Below are 13,290 nucleotides of genomic sequence, written 5' to 3' on the forward strand. Positions count from 1 at the left end.
TCACTAGGAATCCTAACCATTTATACCTTTTTTCCTGAATTTGGAATTTCTTGGCCAGTTGTAACATTGTTTTTGTTTTGTTCTTTATTTTCATGGTGGCTCATGTTCATTTTGAATTTTGTTTTTTAGGTGATATTTATGTACATGCTGATCTCCATGGTGCTACCAGCTGTGTCATCAAGAACCCAAAAGGTCAATTCATTTAATATTTCATGTTGCAAATTGATTTCCATGCTGCTTTACATGAAAAGATTTGTTATTATTATTCTTTACTTACAGGGGAACCAATTCCACCACGTACATTAACTGAAGCTGGCACAATGGCAGTTTGCTACAGTGCTGCATGGGAAGCACGTGTAATTACTAGTGCTTGGTGGGTCTATCATAATCAGGTAACTAGCTACAATGGCATTTTTTTCCCCATGCTATTACACTGTGGAGGTCCGCACATTAAACATCTCTAGTCAAAATAGATTGCTAATCTTTTGAGTACAAAAGAGAGACATACTTTCATAACTCAGGAATCCTAAAACTTTGCAGCCAGCAGATCACATTTGAAGTGCAGTTACTGTTGAAACACAGCACCTGAAATGCATATAGGAAGAGCCCTCAAACAATAATGTGTTAGTGTCTAGTAATGTTGTTTGCACCATAAATATTGACCTGATAATTAGTGAGAATTCCCCTACTCCTCTTCAAATAATGAACATTTACATTCACTTGAGATGGGCCCCGATTTAAGAATTTGAGAATTATCTCAGCAGTTCTACATACCTTCAGTGCATAAACCCTCTGGAGTGAGACTTGAACTCTCAAAATTCTGAGTCAAGTGATATTGTGATCACATGTGAGACATGGTTGACACAGTAATTAAATATGAGGGGCTGTTTTTCCTTTCCATTCGTAAGTAATCTGACAGCGTGGATTGCCTACCCAATGAAATACACAGGATAAAAATTGAATGAACAATTTGTTTTGCCAAATTCTGGTGAAGATAAAAATCTACCATATATCAGTGAAGATATTTATTATAGAATTAATCAAAATAAGATTTAATTGAAGTAGGCCTGGTTAAGTTAGGATTTGTACATAGTGATGGTTGAATAATCAATAAGCCATATTCGCAAAAATGAAGGAAATGTAAATGTGTTAAAATTACATGGGGTTGGGTTTAATTTAGTAGGTTGGATCGAGGAATGGCTAACTTACAAAAAGCAGAGTGTTGGGATAAATGAGATTTTTTTTCCATTGGCAAAATGTAAGTATTGGGGGTGCCACAAGGTTCAGTCCTTGAATCCATATTAATAACTTAGATGTGGGAATAAAAGATACTATAAGTCAAATTTATAGGTAATACTGACAGACGTGGGAAAGTAAGTTGCAATAAAGATAAAAATACAGATTTACAAATGGACGTGGATCGGTTAGGTGAATGGGCCAGAATTTGGCAGATGAAGTTTAACATGGATAAGTGTGAGGTTTTGGTTGAAAGAATAGAAAGGAAACTTATTATGTGAATGGAAAGAAACCTTAGGTTGCTTCAATACAAAGGGATTTGCATGCCCCTGTACATGAATCACAGAAAAATAGTATGCATGTACGATAGATAATAAAGAAGGCAAATAGAGTTGTGGCATTTATTGCTCAAGTTGTTGCTGAAATTGTGCTAGGTATTAGTGAGACGCATTTGGAGTGTTGCATGAAACTTTGGTCCCTCTACTTGAAGAGGGATGTTGTTGTGTTGGAAGTGGTTCAGAGGAGAATCACTAGATTGATTTCAGAGGTGAGGGGGTTTGTCTTGAGAGAGAGCAATTTAGGCCTATACACTCTAGAGTTTAGAAGTATGAGAGAAGATCTAATTAAGGTATAAATGTATATAATGCTAAAGGGGATTGACAAAATAAATGTAGAGTGAGCATTCCCTCATTGGGCACTCTAAAATGAGAGGCCATAGTTTTAGGAGAAGGGATAGAGGAGTTAAATCAGTTTAGGAAAATTTAATTCTATCAAAGGGTGATGAACCTGTCGAATTCACTACTTCAGAACATGGTGGATGATGTAACACTGAGTAAATTTGAAGAGGAGATAGATTTTTTTTAATCAGTAAAGGTTAAGTGGAGAATGGGCAGGAAGGTAGAGTTTTGACCGAGATGAGATCAGCTATGATTGTATTGAATGGCGGAGCAGACCTGAGGTACTGAATTGCCCACTCCTGCCCCTAGTTCTTATATCTTTATGTAAAAATAAAATTGTTTGTTTATACAGATTATTCTGACTATTTGCTGTTAAGTATTTTTATAATGCTTTCTCTCTAGTTTCTGGACCACATTTTTTTCCCAGCAATTTCAGCACCCTGCTGGATCAGGAACTGCTGTTCACTGGAAAGTGCAATCAAATTACTTTCCTTCTATAGAATCTTCTGTAAAGAAGGGACTATTCAACCCAATATGTCTGTACCGTCTCTTGAAAGAGCTACTCGGCTCGTCCCATTCTCCAACCCTGTATCCAGAGCCCTCTAGATTCATCTCCTTTCAAATATATATCCAGCTCTGTTTTAAAACCTTGTATGGAATCTGCCTCCAGCATACTTCCAGGAAACACATTCTAGATCCTAACAACTCTCTGAGAAAATACTTTTTTTAAAAGAAGTTATTCTCTTCCTGTGCTCAAGTGCCTGGATTCTGCTGGATACTTTCACATAACTATGTAGCAGTGGTTGGTAACTACTTGTTTGTGTAACTGCAGGCATGAACAGATCTTCTTCCTTATGTTGTGGCAAATACCAAATTATTTCTCTTTTACAATCCTCATTCCCTTCCCAACCCACCAAATCTTTCTTTAGTGGTTTGTATTTCACATCTTAAAGTAAATTTATTTGATTATTCACTTATTTAGAGCTAATTTGTGAAGAAGAAAAAATAGATTGTTTGTTAGCCCATGAGATCTGATCTCGGGCTCACATTAACTCCGCTACTGCTAAAATAAATGACATTAGACCTGTATGCGTGTATTTCTTCAAATTCTTAACCTTAGTTTATATCATGTCAGTCCTCCATCTGGTACCTAGATTGGTCCCTGTTTACAAGTGAGGGATTAACCATTTAAAACAGATTAGACAAAATGTTTTCTCACACTGATATGGCACTGTAACGTACAGGTAGTTCTCAAATAAAGCGTATTTCGGCAGAGCAATTTGGCTACAATGTCGCTAAAGAATTAGGGAAGGATATTTTCAAGAACGCTTATGTCTGTTCACAATAGTGTGATTCCAATGGTGAGTGTTTTGCACGCTTTGTTCTGTGTTTCCACCAAAATCTCTGCACCATTCTGCACATGCGCCATGCAAACGCAGAAGTCTCCACGCCATTCTGCATGTGTCAATGTCTGCTGCTGTCAGAGAATGTGGAAGGTACCATATTGTACATTGAGCTCTTTAGCTCAAAAATTAAACTAATTCATGTTCATTGCTTTCCCTCTGAGGCAAGAATATACTTGTATAATTCCTGGAGAAGACCTGCATTATTCCTGCAGGACTGCATTACTCTTATACAAACTATTTGCCTTTCTAATTTGTTCTTGTACCTGTATATCTCTTAATCAACCAAAGCCATCCACTTCTGCAAGTGCAACTGCACCTGAAAGTAGTGATGATGATGACCCTCTGTCCCTGCATTAACAATATTTTTTCAATGTAATGTGTTCACTTTACTTCTGTTTCATTAATAAATATGATTTCAACCTTCATTTAGGCTGTCCTATACTTTGTTAGGCTTTTGGTGATATTTGCGTGATTGTGAATGTTTTTTTTTGTCGTCTGCTCCTAATTCCACTTTTCCAATAGGCCCCCATTATTTCTGTTCAGCGATTTTCTATTAAGTGAGCTGGAAATCAACTATGACCTTTATAGGAGAACTGCCTCTTGTAGTTTTGATGAATTCCTCAGGGTCATGCATAACAGTTCTAAAATCAATGTGACATTTCATTTGGGGTTACATTTCATATCAATCTCTTGTGGTATTTTTTTGATTAAAAAAAATAACCTGGCCTTGATTTTTACAACATCATTCCATGATCTGGGTATAGTCAGAAATGTTTGACAGCAGAATTGCAAATGTTGAGCTGCTTATTCCATAGTATTTGACGCATATTGGTGATATCACATTGGCTCATAATTTTTATTTATATCTGTTTCAAAATAACCATAAATAAGTGTAGAAAATACATTCGCAAATGTGCTATCTTTAAACCTTCAGGTATCAAAGACAGCACCCACAGGAGAATATCTGACCACAGGAAGTTTCATGATCAGAGGTAAGTAGAATGTTATCAATATTCATCTTGATTTAGTGGCTTGATAATTTGACATTTTGATTATGAATATGATATTTCCATTATTTTAGATTTTTCAACCTGAGATTTTCTACCATAAATCATTTTCAACTATAAACCTTAATTTGTTTAAAAGAATGCTTTTTGTCAAGAGATGTTGATTCCCTTCCTAGGTAGTTATGTAAGGTTAGAAGGCCAGGTAGATTGTGAATTATTTTGATTTGGCTAAAATAACTTATTAATTCAATGTGGGAAGATTTGAAGATGGTAATGTTTTCAGCAGGATGGTAATTTGCATGATTTTCTTTTTTTAATCTGATTTGTTTGTGTAATGCTTTGCAGATTTGTTGTTGTTTGTTATTACTTGATCTCCAAAATAAGTTTTATTTTGGATTAGCGGTGCTGGAAGAGCACAGCAGTTCAGGCAGCATCCAAGGAGCAGTGAAATCGACATTTCGGGCAAAAGCCCTTCGTCAGGAATAAAGACAGTGAGCCTGAAGCGTGGAGAGATAAGCTAGAGGAGGGTGGGGGTGGGGAGAAAGTAGCATAGAGTACAATGGATGAGTGGGGGAGGGGATGAAGGTGATAGGTCAGGGAGGAGAGGCTGGAGTAGATAGATGGAAAAGGAGCTAGGCAGGTAGGACAAGTCATGGGGTCAGTGCTGAGCTGGAAGTTTGGAACTAGGGTGAGTTGGGGGAAGGGGAAATGAGGGAACTGTTGAAGTCCACATTGATGCCCTGGGGTTGAAGTGTTACGAGGCGGAAGATGAGGTGTTCTTCCTCCAGGCATCTCGTGGTGAGGGAGCGGTGGTGAAGGAGGCCCAGGACCTCCATGTTGTCGGCAGAGTGGGAGGGGGAGTTGAAATGTTGGGCCATGGGGCGGTGTGATTGAGTGGTGTGGGTGTCCCAGAGATGTTCCCTAAAGCGCTCTGCTAGGAGGCGCCCAGTCTCCCCAATGTAGAGGAGATCGCATCGGGAGCAACGGATACAATAAATGATATTAGTGGATGTTCAGGTAAAACTTTGGATGTGGAAGGCTCCTTTAGGGCCTTGGATGGAGGTGAGGGATGAGGTGTGGGCTCAGGTTTTACAGTTCCTGTGGTGGCAGGAGAAAGTGCCAGGATGGGAGGGTGGGTTTAGGGCATGGACCTGACCAGGTAGTCACGGAGGGAACGGTTTTTGCAGAAGGCGGAAAGGGGTGTGGAGGGAAATATATCCCTGGTGGTGGGGTCTTTTTGGAGGTGGCGGAAATGTCGGCGGATGATTTGGTTTATGCGAAGGTTGGTAGGGTGGAAGGTGAGCACCAGAGGGTTCTGTCCTTGTTACGGTTGGAGGGATGGGGTCTGAGGGCGGAGGTGCGGGATGTGGACAAGATGCGTTGGGGGGCATCTTTCACCACATGGGAAGGGAAATTGCGGTCTCTAAAGGAGGAGGCCATCTAATGTGTTCTGTGGTGGAACTGGTCCTTTTGGGAGCAGATACGGCAGAGGCAGAGGAATTGGGAATATGGGATGGCATTTTTGCAGGAGGTAGGGTGGGAAGAGGTGTATTCTAGGTAGCTGTGGGAATTAGTGGGTTTGTAAAAAAATGTCGGTGTCAAGTCGGTCTTCATTAATGGAGATGGAGAGGTCCAGGAAGGGGAGAAAGGTGTCAGAGATGGTCCAGGTAAATTTAAGGTCAGGGTGGAATGTGTTGGTGAGGTTGATGAATTATTCAACCTCCAAAATAAGTTTTATACCATTTCTTTGTATTTTCAGGTAAAAAGAACTATCTTCCACCTTCGTATCTTATGATGGGATTTGGCTTTTTATTTAAGGTGTGTATTACTACTTTTCTAGAAACTTAAGGTGGAAAAAAATGAAAACTGAAGCATCAAATACAGTTGGACCCCTTAATTATAATTGGTGGTTGTGCTAAAGTGTGATAAAGTTAAAAATCATACATCACCAGGTTATCGTGTCAACAAGTTCATTTGAAAGTACTAGCTTTCAAAAATGTTGCTCCTTCATCAGGTAAATAGTGGGGCAGGCTCATAAGACGCAGAGTTTATAGCAAAAGATCCCGGCTCTATTGCTACAAACTCTGTGTCTTATGATCCTGCCCCAGTAGTTATTTGATGAGGAAGCAGCGCTCTGAAGGCTAGTAATTCCAAATGAACCTGTTGGACTATAACCTAGTGTTGTGTGATTTTTAACGTTGTCCACCCTAGTCCAACACCGGCACCTCCACATCATAAAGTGTGATAGTAAATTAGTTTATATGGAATGTATTTATACAGTGTCATTCACTGTAAGAGCTGAAATTCCTATGTTAAACAGCCTGTCAGTTAGTGCAGGTATTTGTTCAGACATAGCCCTCCCCTCCAATTCTTCCTGCACCAACTAGAAACTGAATGGAGTGGGTTCAGTTGTAGAATAGTTACAGCACAGTAGCAGGCAATTTGACCTGTCCTGTCCGTACTAGTTCTTTGTAAGAATGACTCAACTAATTCTGTTTCCATTCCCTTTCTCTGTCGGCTTATAATTTATTTCCTCTTCAGAGAGCTTATCCAGTTCCCTTTCTGAAGGCGACAGTTAAAAACCAGACTTGCATGAAATGTATTCCAGATCCTAACCAGTCAGTGTAAAAATGATATTCCTCTCATTGCCTTTGGTTCTTGTGCCACTAATGTTGGGTTGTGTCTTCAGGCTCTCAACCTTTCACACCATTTTTAAAAAAAACTCAGTAATGGGATCTGGGCCTCACTGACTGGGCCAGCATTTATTTCTTGTCTTAATGGATCGCTCATGATTTTAACATTTCTGTCAAATTTACTGATATCCTTCCTGAAGACACAGACTTTCCACCTTTTGCAATTATTCACATAATTAAAACTTGTCTTCTATTGGATCATTTTTGTAAATCTTTTCTGAAATCCCTCTAAAACCTTCACATCCTGCCTAGAGTGTGTTAGCTAGAATTGTACAAACTTCTCCAATTGCAACATTTCATCGTAACTTCCTTGCTTTTGTGCACTCTACATCTATTTATAAAGCTGAGAATTCTGTATGTCTTTTTAACATCTTTCTAAACTGTTGCCCTTCTACTTGGACCACAAGATCCATCTGTATGTCAACGCTGTTAAGTGTCCATCCATTTCAGCATACTTACCTCATGCATTTGACTTCCTAAAATGCATCACCTCATGCTTGTTTTTATCTTGTGAAAGTTTGTACTTTTATTGAAAAATAATCGAGAAGAGAACATTTGCAAGTGTCTTGCTTGGTAAGTTACTATTTCCTAATAAATTTCCTAAGTTTTTTTTGTACTTAGGTTGATGAACAATTTATATGTAGGCACGTAGGTGAGCGGAAAGTAAAAGTGCAAGATGAAGACATGGAGACGGTAACTAGCAGCACATCGGAACTATTTTCTGAGGATACTATACCTTTAGGTAATGAAGAAAATTGATATATAAAATTATATGTCACAACATTTATGAGAAGCTTTCAGAATTTATTTGTTCAATTGAGCCTTTATAAAATTGAATCCGTGAGAAATTCATCTCAAGGAAGAAGAAACATACTAAGGGGAGGGCGAAGCAATGATGGCTGACAAGGGAAGTCTGGAATGGAGAGAAAACATACAAAGTGATGAAGATTATTGGGAAGGCTTTTAAAGAGAACAGCAAAAGATAACTAAAAAAAGCAATGGGGGGAGAACATGAGCTATGAGAGTAAGCTAGCTAGCAATTTAAAAGAAGATGGCAAAAGCTTTTTTAGATCTCAAAAAGGTGAAAGAAAAGGAAGAGTTGACAATGAACTGCTGGAAAATGAGGGTGGAGAAGTAATAATGGGAACAAAAGAATGGTGGAGGAACTGAATGGGTATTTTGTATCAATTTCCACAGTGGAAGACACTAGTGGCATATGAGAACTTCAGGAGAGTCAGGTGGCAAAGGTCACTGTAGGAGCCGTCGTTAAGGAGAAGATGCTGGGGAAGCTGAAAGGTCTGAAGGGGGATAAATTACCCAGACCAGATGGACTACACCCCAGAGTTCTGAAGTAGATAGTTGAGGAGATTGTGGCGGTAATCTCTCAGGAATCGCTGGAGTCAGAGAGCGTTCCAGAGGACTGGAAAATGGCTAATGTAACACTCCTGTTGAAGGAGGGATGGAGCCAAAAGATAAGAAACTAAAAGCCCATTAACCTGACCTCAGTCATTGGTATGATTTTAGAGTCCTGTTGTAAAGGAGAAAATGGGGACTGCAGATACTGGAGATCAGAGTCGAAATGTGTGGCACTGGAAAAGCACAGCAGGTCAGGCAGCATCCAAGTAGCTGGAGAATCGATGTTTCTGGCATAAGCCCCTCATCTGAAATGTTGCTGGTGAAGGGCTTACTCCTGAAACGTCGACTCTCCTGCACCTCAGATGCTGCCTGATCTGCTGTTCTTTTCAAGCACCACACTTTTTGACTGACTTTATTAAGGTTGAGTTTGAGGAGTACTTAGAGGTGCATAGTAAAATAGGGCTAAGTAAGCACTGCTTCGTCAAAGGGAGGTCAATGCGTGACAAATATGCTCTAATTCTTTGAGGAGCTAACAAGTACGTTAGACAAAGAAGAGCCAGTGGCTGTGATCTATTTGGATTTCAAGAAAGCCTTGATAAGGTACCGCACAGGAGGCTGCTAAATAAAGTAAGAGCCCATGGGGCAAGTTACTGACACTTAGAGGACTGGCCGACTGGCAGAAGGCAGACAATGAGGATTAAAGTTCCATGAAAGGACTAGTGGAGTTTTACAAAAGTCAGTGTTGGGACCGCTCTGGACAAAGGAACTGAGGGCATTGCTGCTAAGTTTGCAAATGAGACAAAGATCGATAAGGGACAGGTAACGTAGTAGAAGTGGGGAAGCTGTTGAAGAACTTGGACAGGCTAGGAAAGTGGGCAAAGAAGTGGAAGATGGAATATGAGGAAAGTGTGAGGTTGTATACTTTGATTGGAAGAATAGAGGCGTAGACTATTTTCTAAACTGGGAAAGGCTTTGGAAGTCTGAAGCTCAAAAGGGATTTGGGAGTCCTATTTCTTAAGTTTAACATGCAGGTTCAACTAGTAGTTAGGTAGACAAATACAATGTTAACATTTGTTTGAAGAAGGTTAAAATACAAAATTGGAAATGTAATGCTGGATAAGGCTGTAGTCAGATCGCATTTTTAATATTGCGAGCAGTTTTGAGCCCCATATCCAAGGAAGGATGTGCTGCATTGGAAGGGGTCCAGAGAATATTTACAAGCATGATCCCAGGGATGGAGGGCTTGCGTATGAGGAACGGTTGAGGACTTTTGGAGTCTAGAAGGATCCGGAGGGAATCTGATTGAAACCTACAGAACTGCGAGTCCTCGATAGAGTGGATTGGTGAAGAGACGAGTAGGAAATACCAGGACCCGAGGACACAGCCTCTGAGTTGAAGGGATGACCCTTTCAAACAGAGATAATGAGTTTCTTTAGCCAGAGGGTGGTTAATTTATGGAACACATTGCTGCAGAGGGCTGTGGAGGCCAAGTCCTCGAGCTTAATTAAGACAGATAAATAGGTTCTTGATTGGTGAGGGGACTAAGGATTACTGGGATAAGGCAGGAAAATTAAAAACCTGTTAGTCGTGATTGAATGGCAGATCAGACTCAGTAGACCAAATGGCCTAATTCTCTGCCTATATTTATTGGTATACTTTCACCCGAAATATTGCCATCTGTAATGCAACACTTTGAGTGATACCAATAGCATTAATCTGTTAGAAAGTTTTTAATGAGCATGGTGTGATGTATACATAGCTTTACAGCAACTGTATGGCTGATCAATAATTCTACCCTTTGAATTACCTTTAGAAATATGAAATAGAAAGGATGAATCTGTTGATAGTCAAAAACTGAGCTAAGTAAAATTCAGTGACTTAATTTACCATACATTTACAGTTCCCTTGCTGAATTATGTTGAGCATAATATGACTAACAGGAGTACATTAAAAATATTCTGCACAAGCCTGAAAACATGCGATGTGACTATAATAAAAAGTTCTTGTTGCAAAATGGCAGTTGCTTTAAACAATGGCATCTTTTTCCACGGGACTATTGATAACTTTTTGAAGAATCTGGGATTTGTTTTGTATTTGTATCTTAAATACTGGAAATGTTTTAACTATATGTCTTGGGTGGTCGTCATTATTTAATGTATTACTTCAGAGAGCAAAATCAAAATTTGGACGCAAACGTGGGATTAAGGTAGAAGTTTTAAACATTTAAAGTGATTTTAAAATATTGATTTATTTTTTTTCCCCAGCTTCCCCAGCACCTTTCTCCTCAATGATTGATTTCTGAAACTGTTTTTTCAGCTACAATTCAGTAGTAATTATGAACTTAGTACATCAATAAAAACAGTTACACCCTGTTCAACAAGTTGTCACTTCTTGTTTCAAAGGTTTCTGATGTGAGATTTTTGGTAAAAAAGAAAGTTCTTGCTTGCTCAGTAATTTATAAATCATTGCAGATTGAGCGCATCAACAGTGCATCGTTGGTAAAGCATTGAATCATCTGGATTTCTGTGTTCAACTGTTCATATGCAGACTCCTGAAATTTCTCCCACTTTCAAAGTAGTGACCAATTATGAAGACCAATATTGACAGTTTTCTGGTTCACTATTACCCCAAAATTGGCCATGATTCCAGTTTGTCCTTATCTTTCACTGAAACTCTGCTCTTGCAATAGCATTCAAAAGTATGAAAGATAACTTTGAAATGCAAAGATTCAAGCCATTGAGCTGTTAAGCAATGAGAAAGTTATGATCTTAAAAGAAAGTGAACTATCTTTTGATGATATTATAAACCTTTCCGTAATGATTCCAAACAGGATTATAATTTTTTACTGCTTTATTGATGTAGAGGAGAACACCAGAATTATGTATAACCATACAAACTATATTAGTTAAACTTAACTTTCTGTATATTGAATGTATATACAGAATATATATATATTATATGTGTGTGTAGTAATTTTGCAGTTCGTGTGTCCATACATTATTGTCTAAATTTTTAGCTTACATTATAAAATGTAATTTGCTTCATTAATATCAATGCACTATGATTAATGCAAATTGTAATTCAAAAATATTTTGTTAAGCCCAGTCAGACAATGATGAAAGCAGTAGCGATGAAAACCAGGAGACTGGTACAGAAGCTGGAAACAATCATTGTGAAGAGATGAAGGGGATTGGAGAAGGTCAGCAGGATGAGAGCAGTAGTGATGATGACAAAGAGGCTCCTACACAAGCTGGAAAAGACCAGTGTAAAGAGGTGCACAGGGTTGCAGATGTTCAACAGAACAATGATGATAGCAGTAGTTCTGATGATACAGAGACCAGTATTGAAGCTGAAAACAACCAGCATGAAGAGGTGAAAAGAGCTGCAGCGGATCACCAGGACACTGAGAGCAGTAGTGGTGATGAGAAAGAGGTGAGTAAAGAAACTGATAACAAGCAGTGCAAAGAGGTGCAAGTGACTGCAAAGGACCAAAAGGACAAGGCCGAAGATGAATTGGACAAACAAGCTGAAAAGGAGGATGATCTGAAAGAATCTGGAGATTTGCAGAAGGTTGAGATAGATCAGGATGAAGAAGAAAATGCAAAATTTAGTTATCCTGACACAGCTATTGATCTGTCACATCTTCAGTCTAAGAGGTAATTTTCATTTAATATGGATTTCAAATATATGTGAGAAATTACACTGTCTCTCCATAGCCTTGCCCACCTCCCTAACTTTAATTTTCTTTAGCTTCACACAATTGAAATATCTACACTCCTCTGTGCCTGCTGAATATTCACTATTTTCACTGGCTGCACATTTAGTTGCCATGTCTTTGGTTGCTTCGTCCCCAAGTCTAGAATTCCATCCCTAAACCTCCCTGGCTGTCTAACTCGCCTTTTGCCATTAACATGCCCCCTCCTCCACAAAACATAACTCTTTCGATCACCTGGCTAAATATCTCCCTATGTGACCCTGTGTTGTATTTTGTTTTATAATGTTCCTGTGAAGGGCCTTAAGACTATTATGTTTAATAGTATTGTATAAAAACAAGTTTTGTTATCTTCAACTTTAACTGCTAAGGAGATTTATTAAGCAGTTAGAAAACAAACTCATGATAGCAGTGACTTGATATGTTTATGTAACAGATGTTGAATTTAGCTCCTTGTACTAAACTAAATCATCTTCTATACTATACTTCAGTTAAATTCCTTATGTATTGGTTGATTTTGTTACTTTCATCAATGACCCACATTAACTGGTTTAACCAACTCTGCTTTCTGAGGTTCTATACCGACTCTGATTTCATTTGGCATCTGAACCTCCGACAGTGTAGTACTCCCTCACTACTGCATTGCAGTGTGAGCCTTGATATTTGTGTCAGTCCTGAGTGAAACGTAAACCTGCACCCTTCCAGCTTACCGGTGAAATTATGACAGATTGAGCTAACAGATTGAATTCATGAACCAGATCTCTACACATAAATGCTTCTGTTACAACTGGTCTTATTTTTGCTATAAGTAATTATTACATAACCCACTGGTAACAACGGTCCAAGGTTAAAGCGTAAATTTGCCTACTTAAATACTTAATATTCTTTGTACTGGAATTAAGAGGCTTTTTGTTTACTGCTAGTTGGATTATGTTATCCATAGACAAAACTGTGGGTAATCAGTAATTGGCAATGGTGCTACTGTTTTAGCCACATTCACTAACTCATTTATGCTTTGCACTACCACCAGATCTGCATGTTCGTTTTGCAAACACGTATCAATGGTAATTGAAAATGTAAAACACTTTCAACTAACAAAACGAGCTTCTGTACCGTGCATTTCATAAGTTTTGTGATAAATGCACAACATGTCTATTCTATGTGAATGAGTTTTGAGAGCACATTTCTGACAGTACCTATTCT

General features: G+C 38.7%; 1 protein-coding gene across 1 annotated transcript in view; it reads left to right on the forward strand.

Annotated features, from left to right (window-relative positions):
• LOC132818346 (ribosome quality control complex subunit NEMF-like) overlaps nucleotides 1–13,290 on the forward strand; it is a 163,480-nt gene that overhangs the window by 120,724 nt on the left and 29,466 nt on the right. The window contains exons 19-24 of the mRNA XM_060829284.1: nucleotides 130–192; nucleotides 280–392; nucleotides 4,254–4,311; nucleotides 6,086–6,144; nucleotides 7,641–7,761; nucleotides 11,476–12,031. Of these exons, the coding sequence (XP_060685267.1) occupies nucleotides 130–192; nucleotides 280–392; nucleotides 4,254–4,311; nucleotides 6,086–6,144; nucleotides 7,641–7,761; nucleotides 11,476–12,031 (970 nt within the window). The remainder of the gene's footprint in view (nucleotides 1–129; nucleotides 193–279; nucleotides 393–4,253; nucleotides 4,312–6,085; nucleotides 6,145–7,640; nucleotides 7,762–11,475; nucleotides 12,032–13,290) is intronic.

The sequence above is a fragment of the Hemiscyllium ocellatum genome, chromosome 8 (genome assembly GCF_020745735.1).
Source record: "Hemiscyllium ocellatum isolate sHemOce1 chromosome 8, sHemOce1.pat.X.cur, whole genome shotgun sequence".
Taxonomy (NCBI): Eukaryota; Metazoa; Chordata; class Chondrichthyes; order Orectolobiformes; family Hemiscylliidae; genus Hemiscyllium; species Hemiscyllium ocellatum.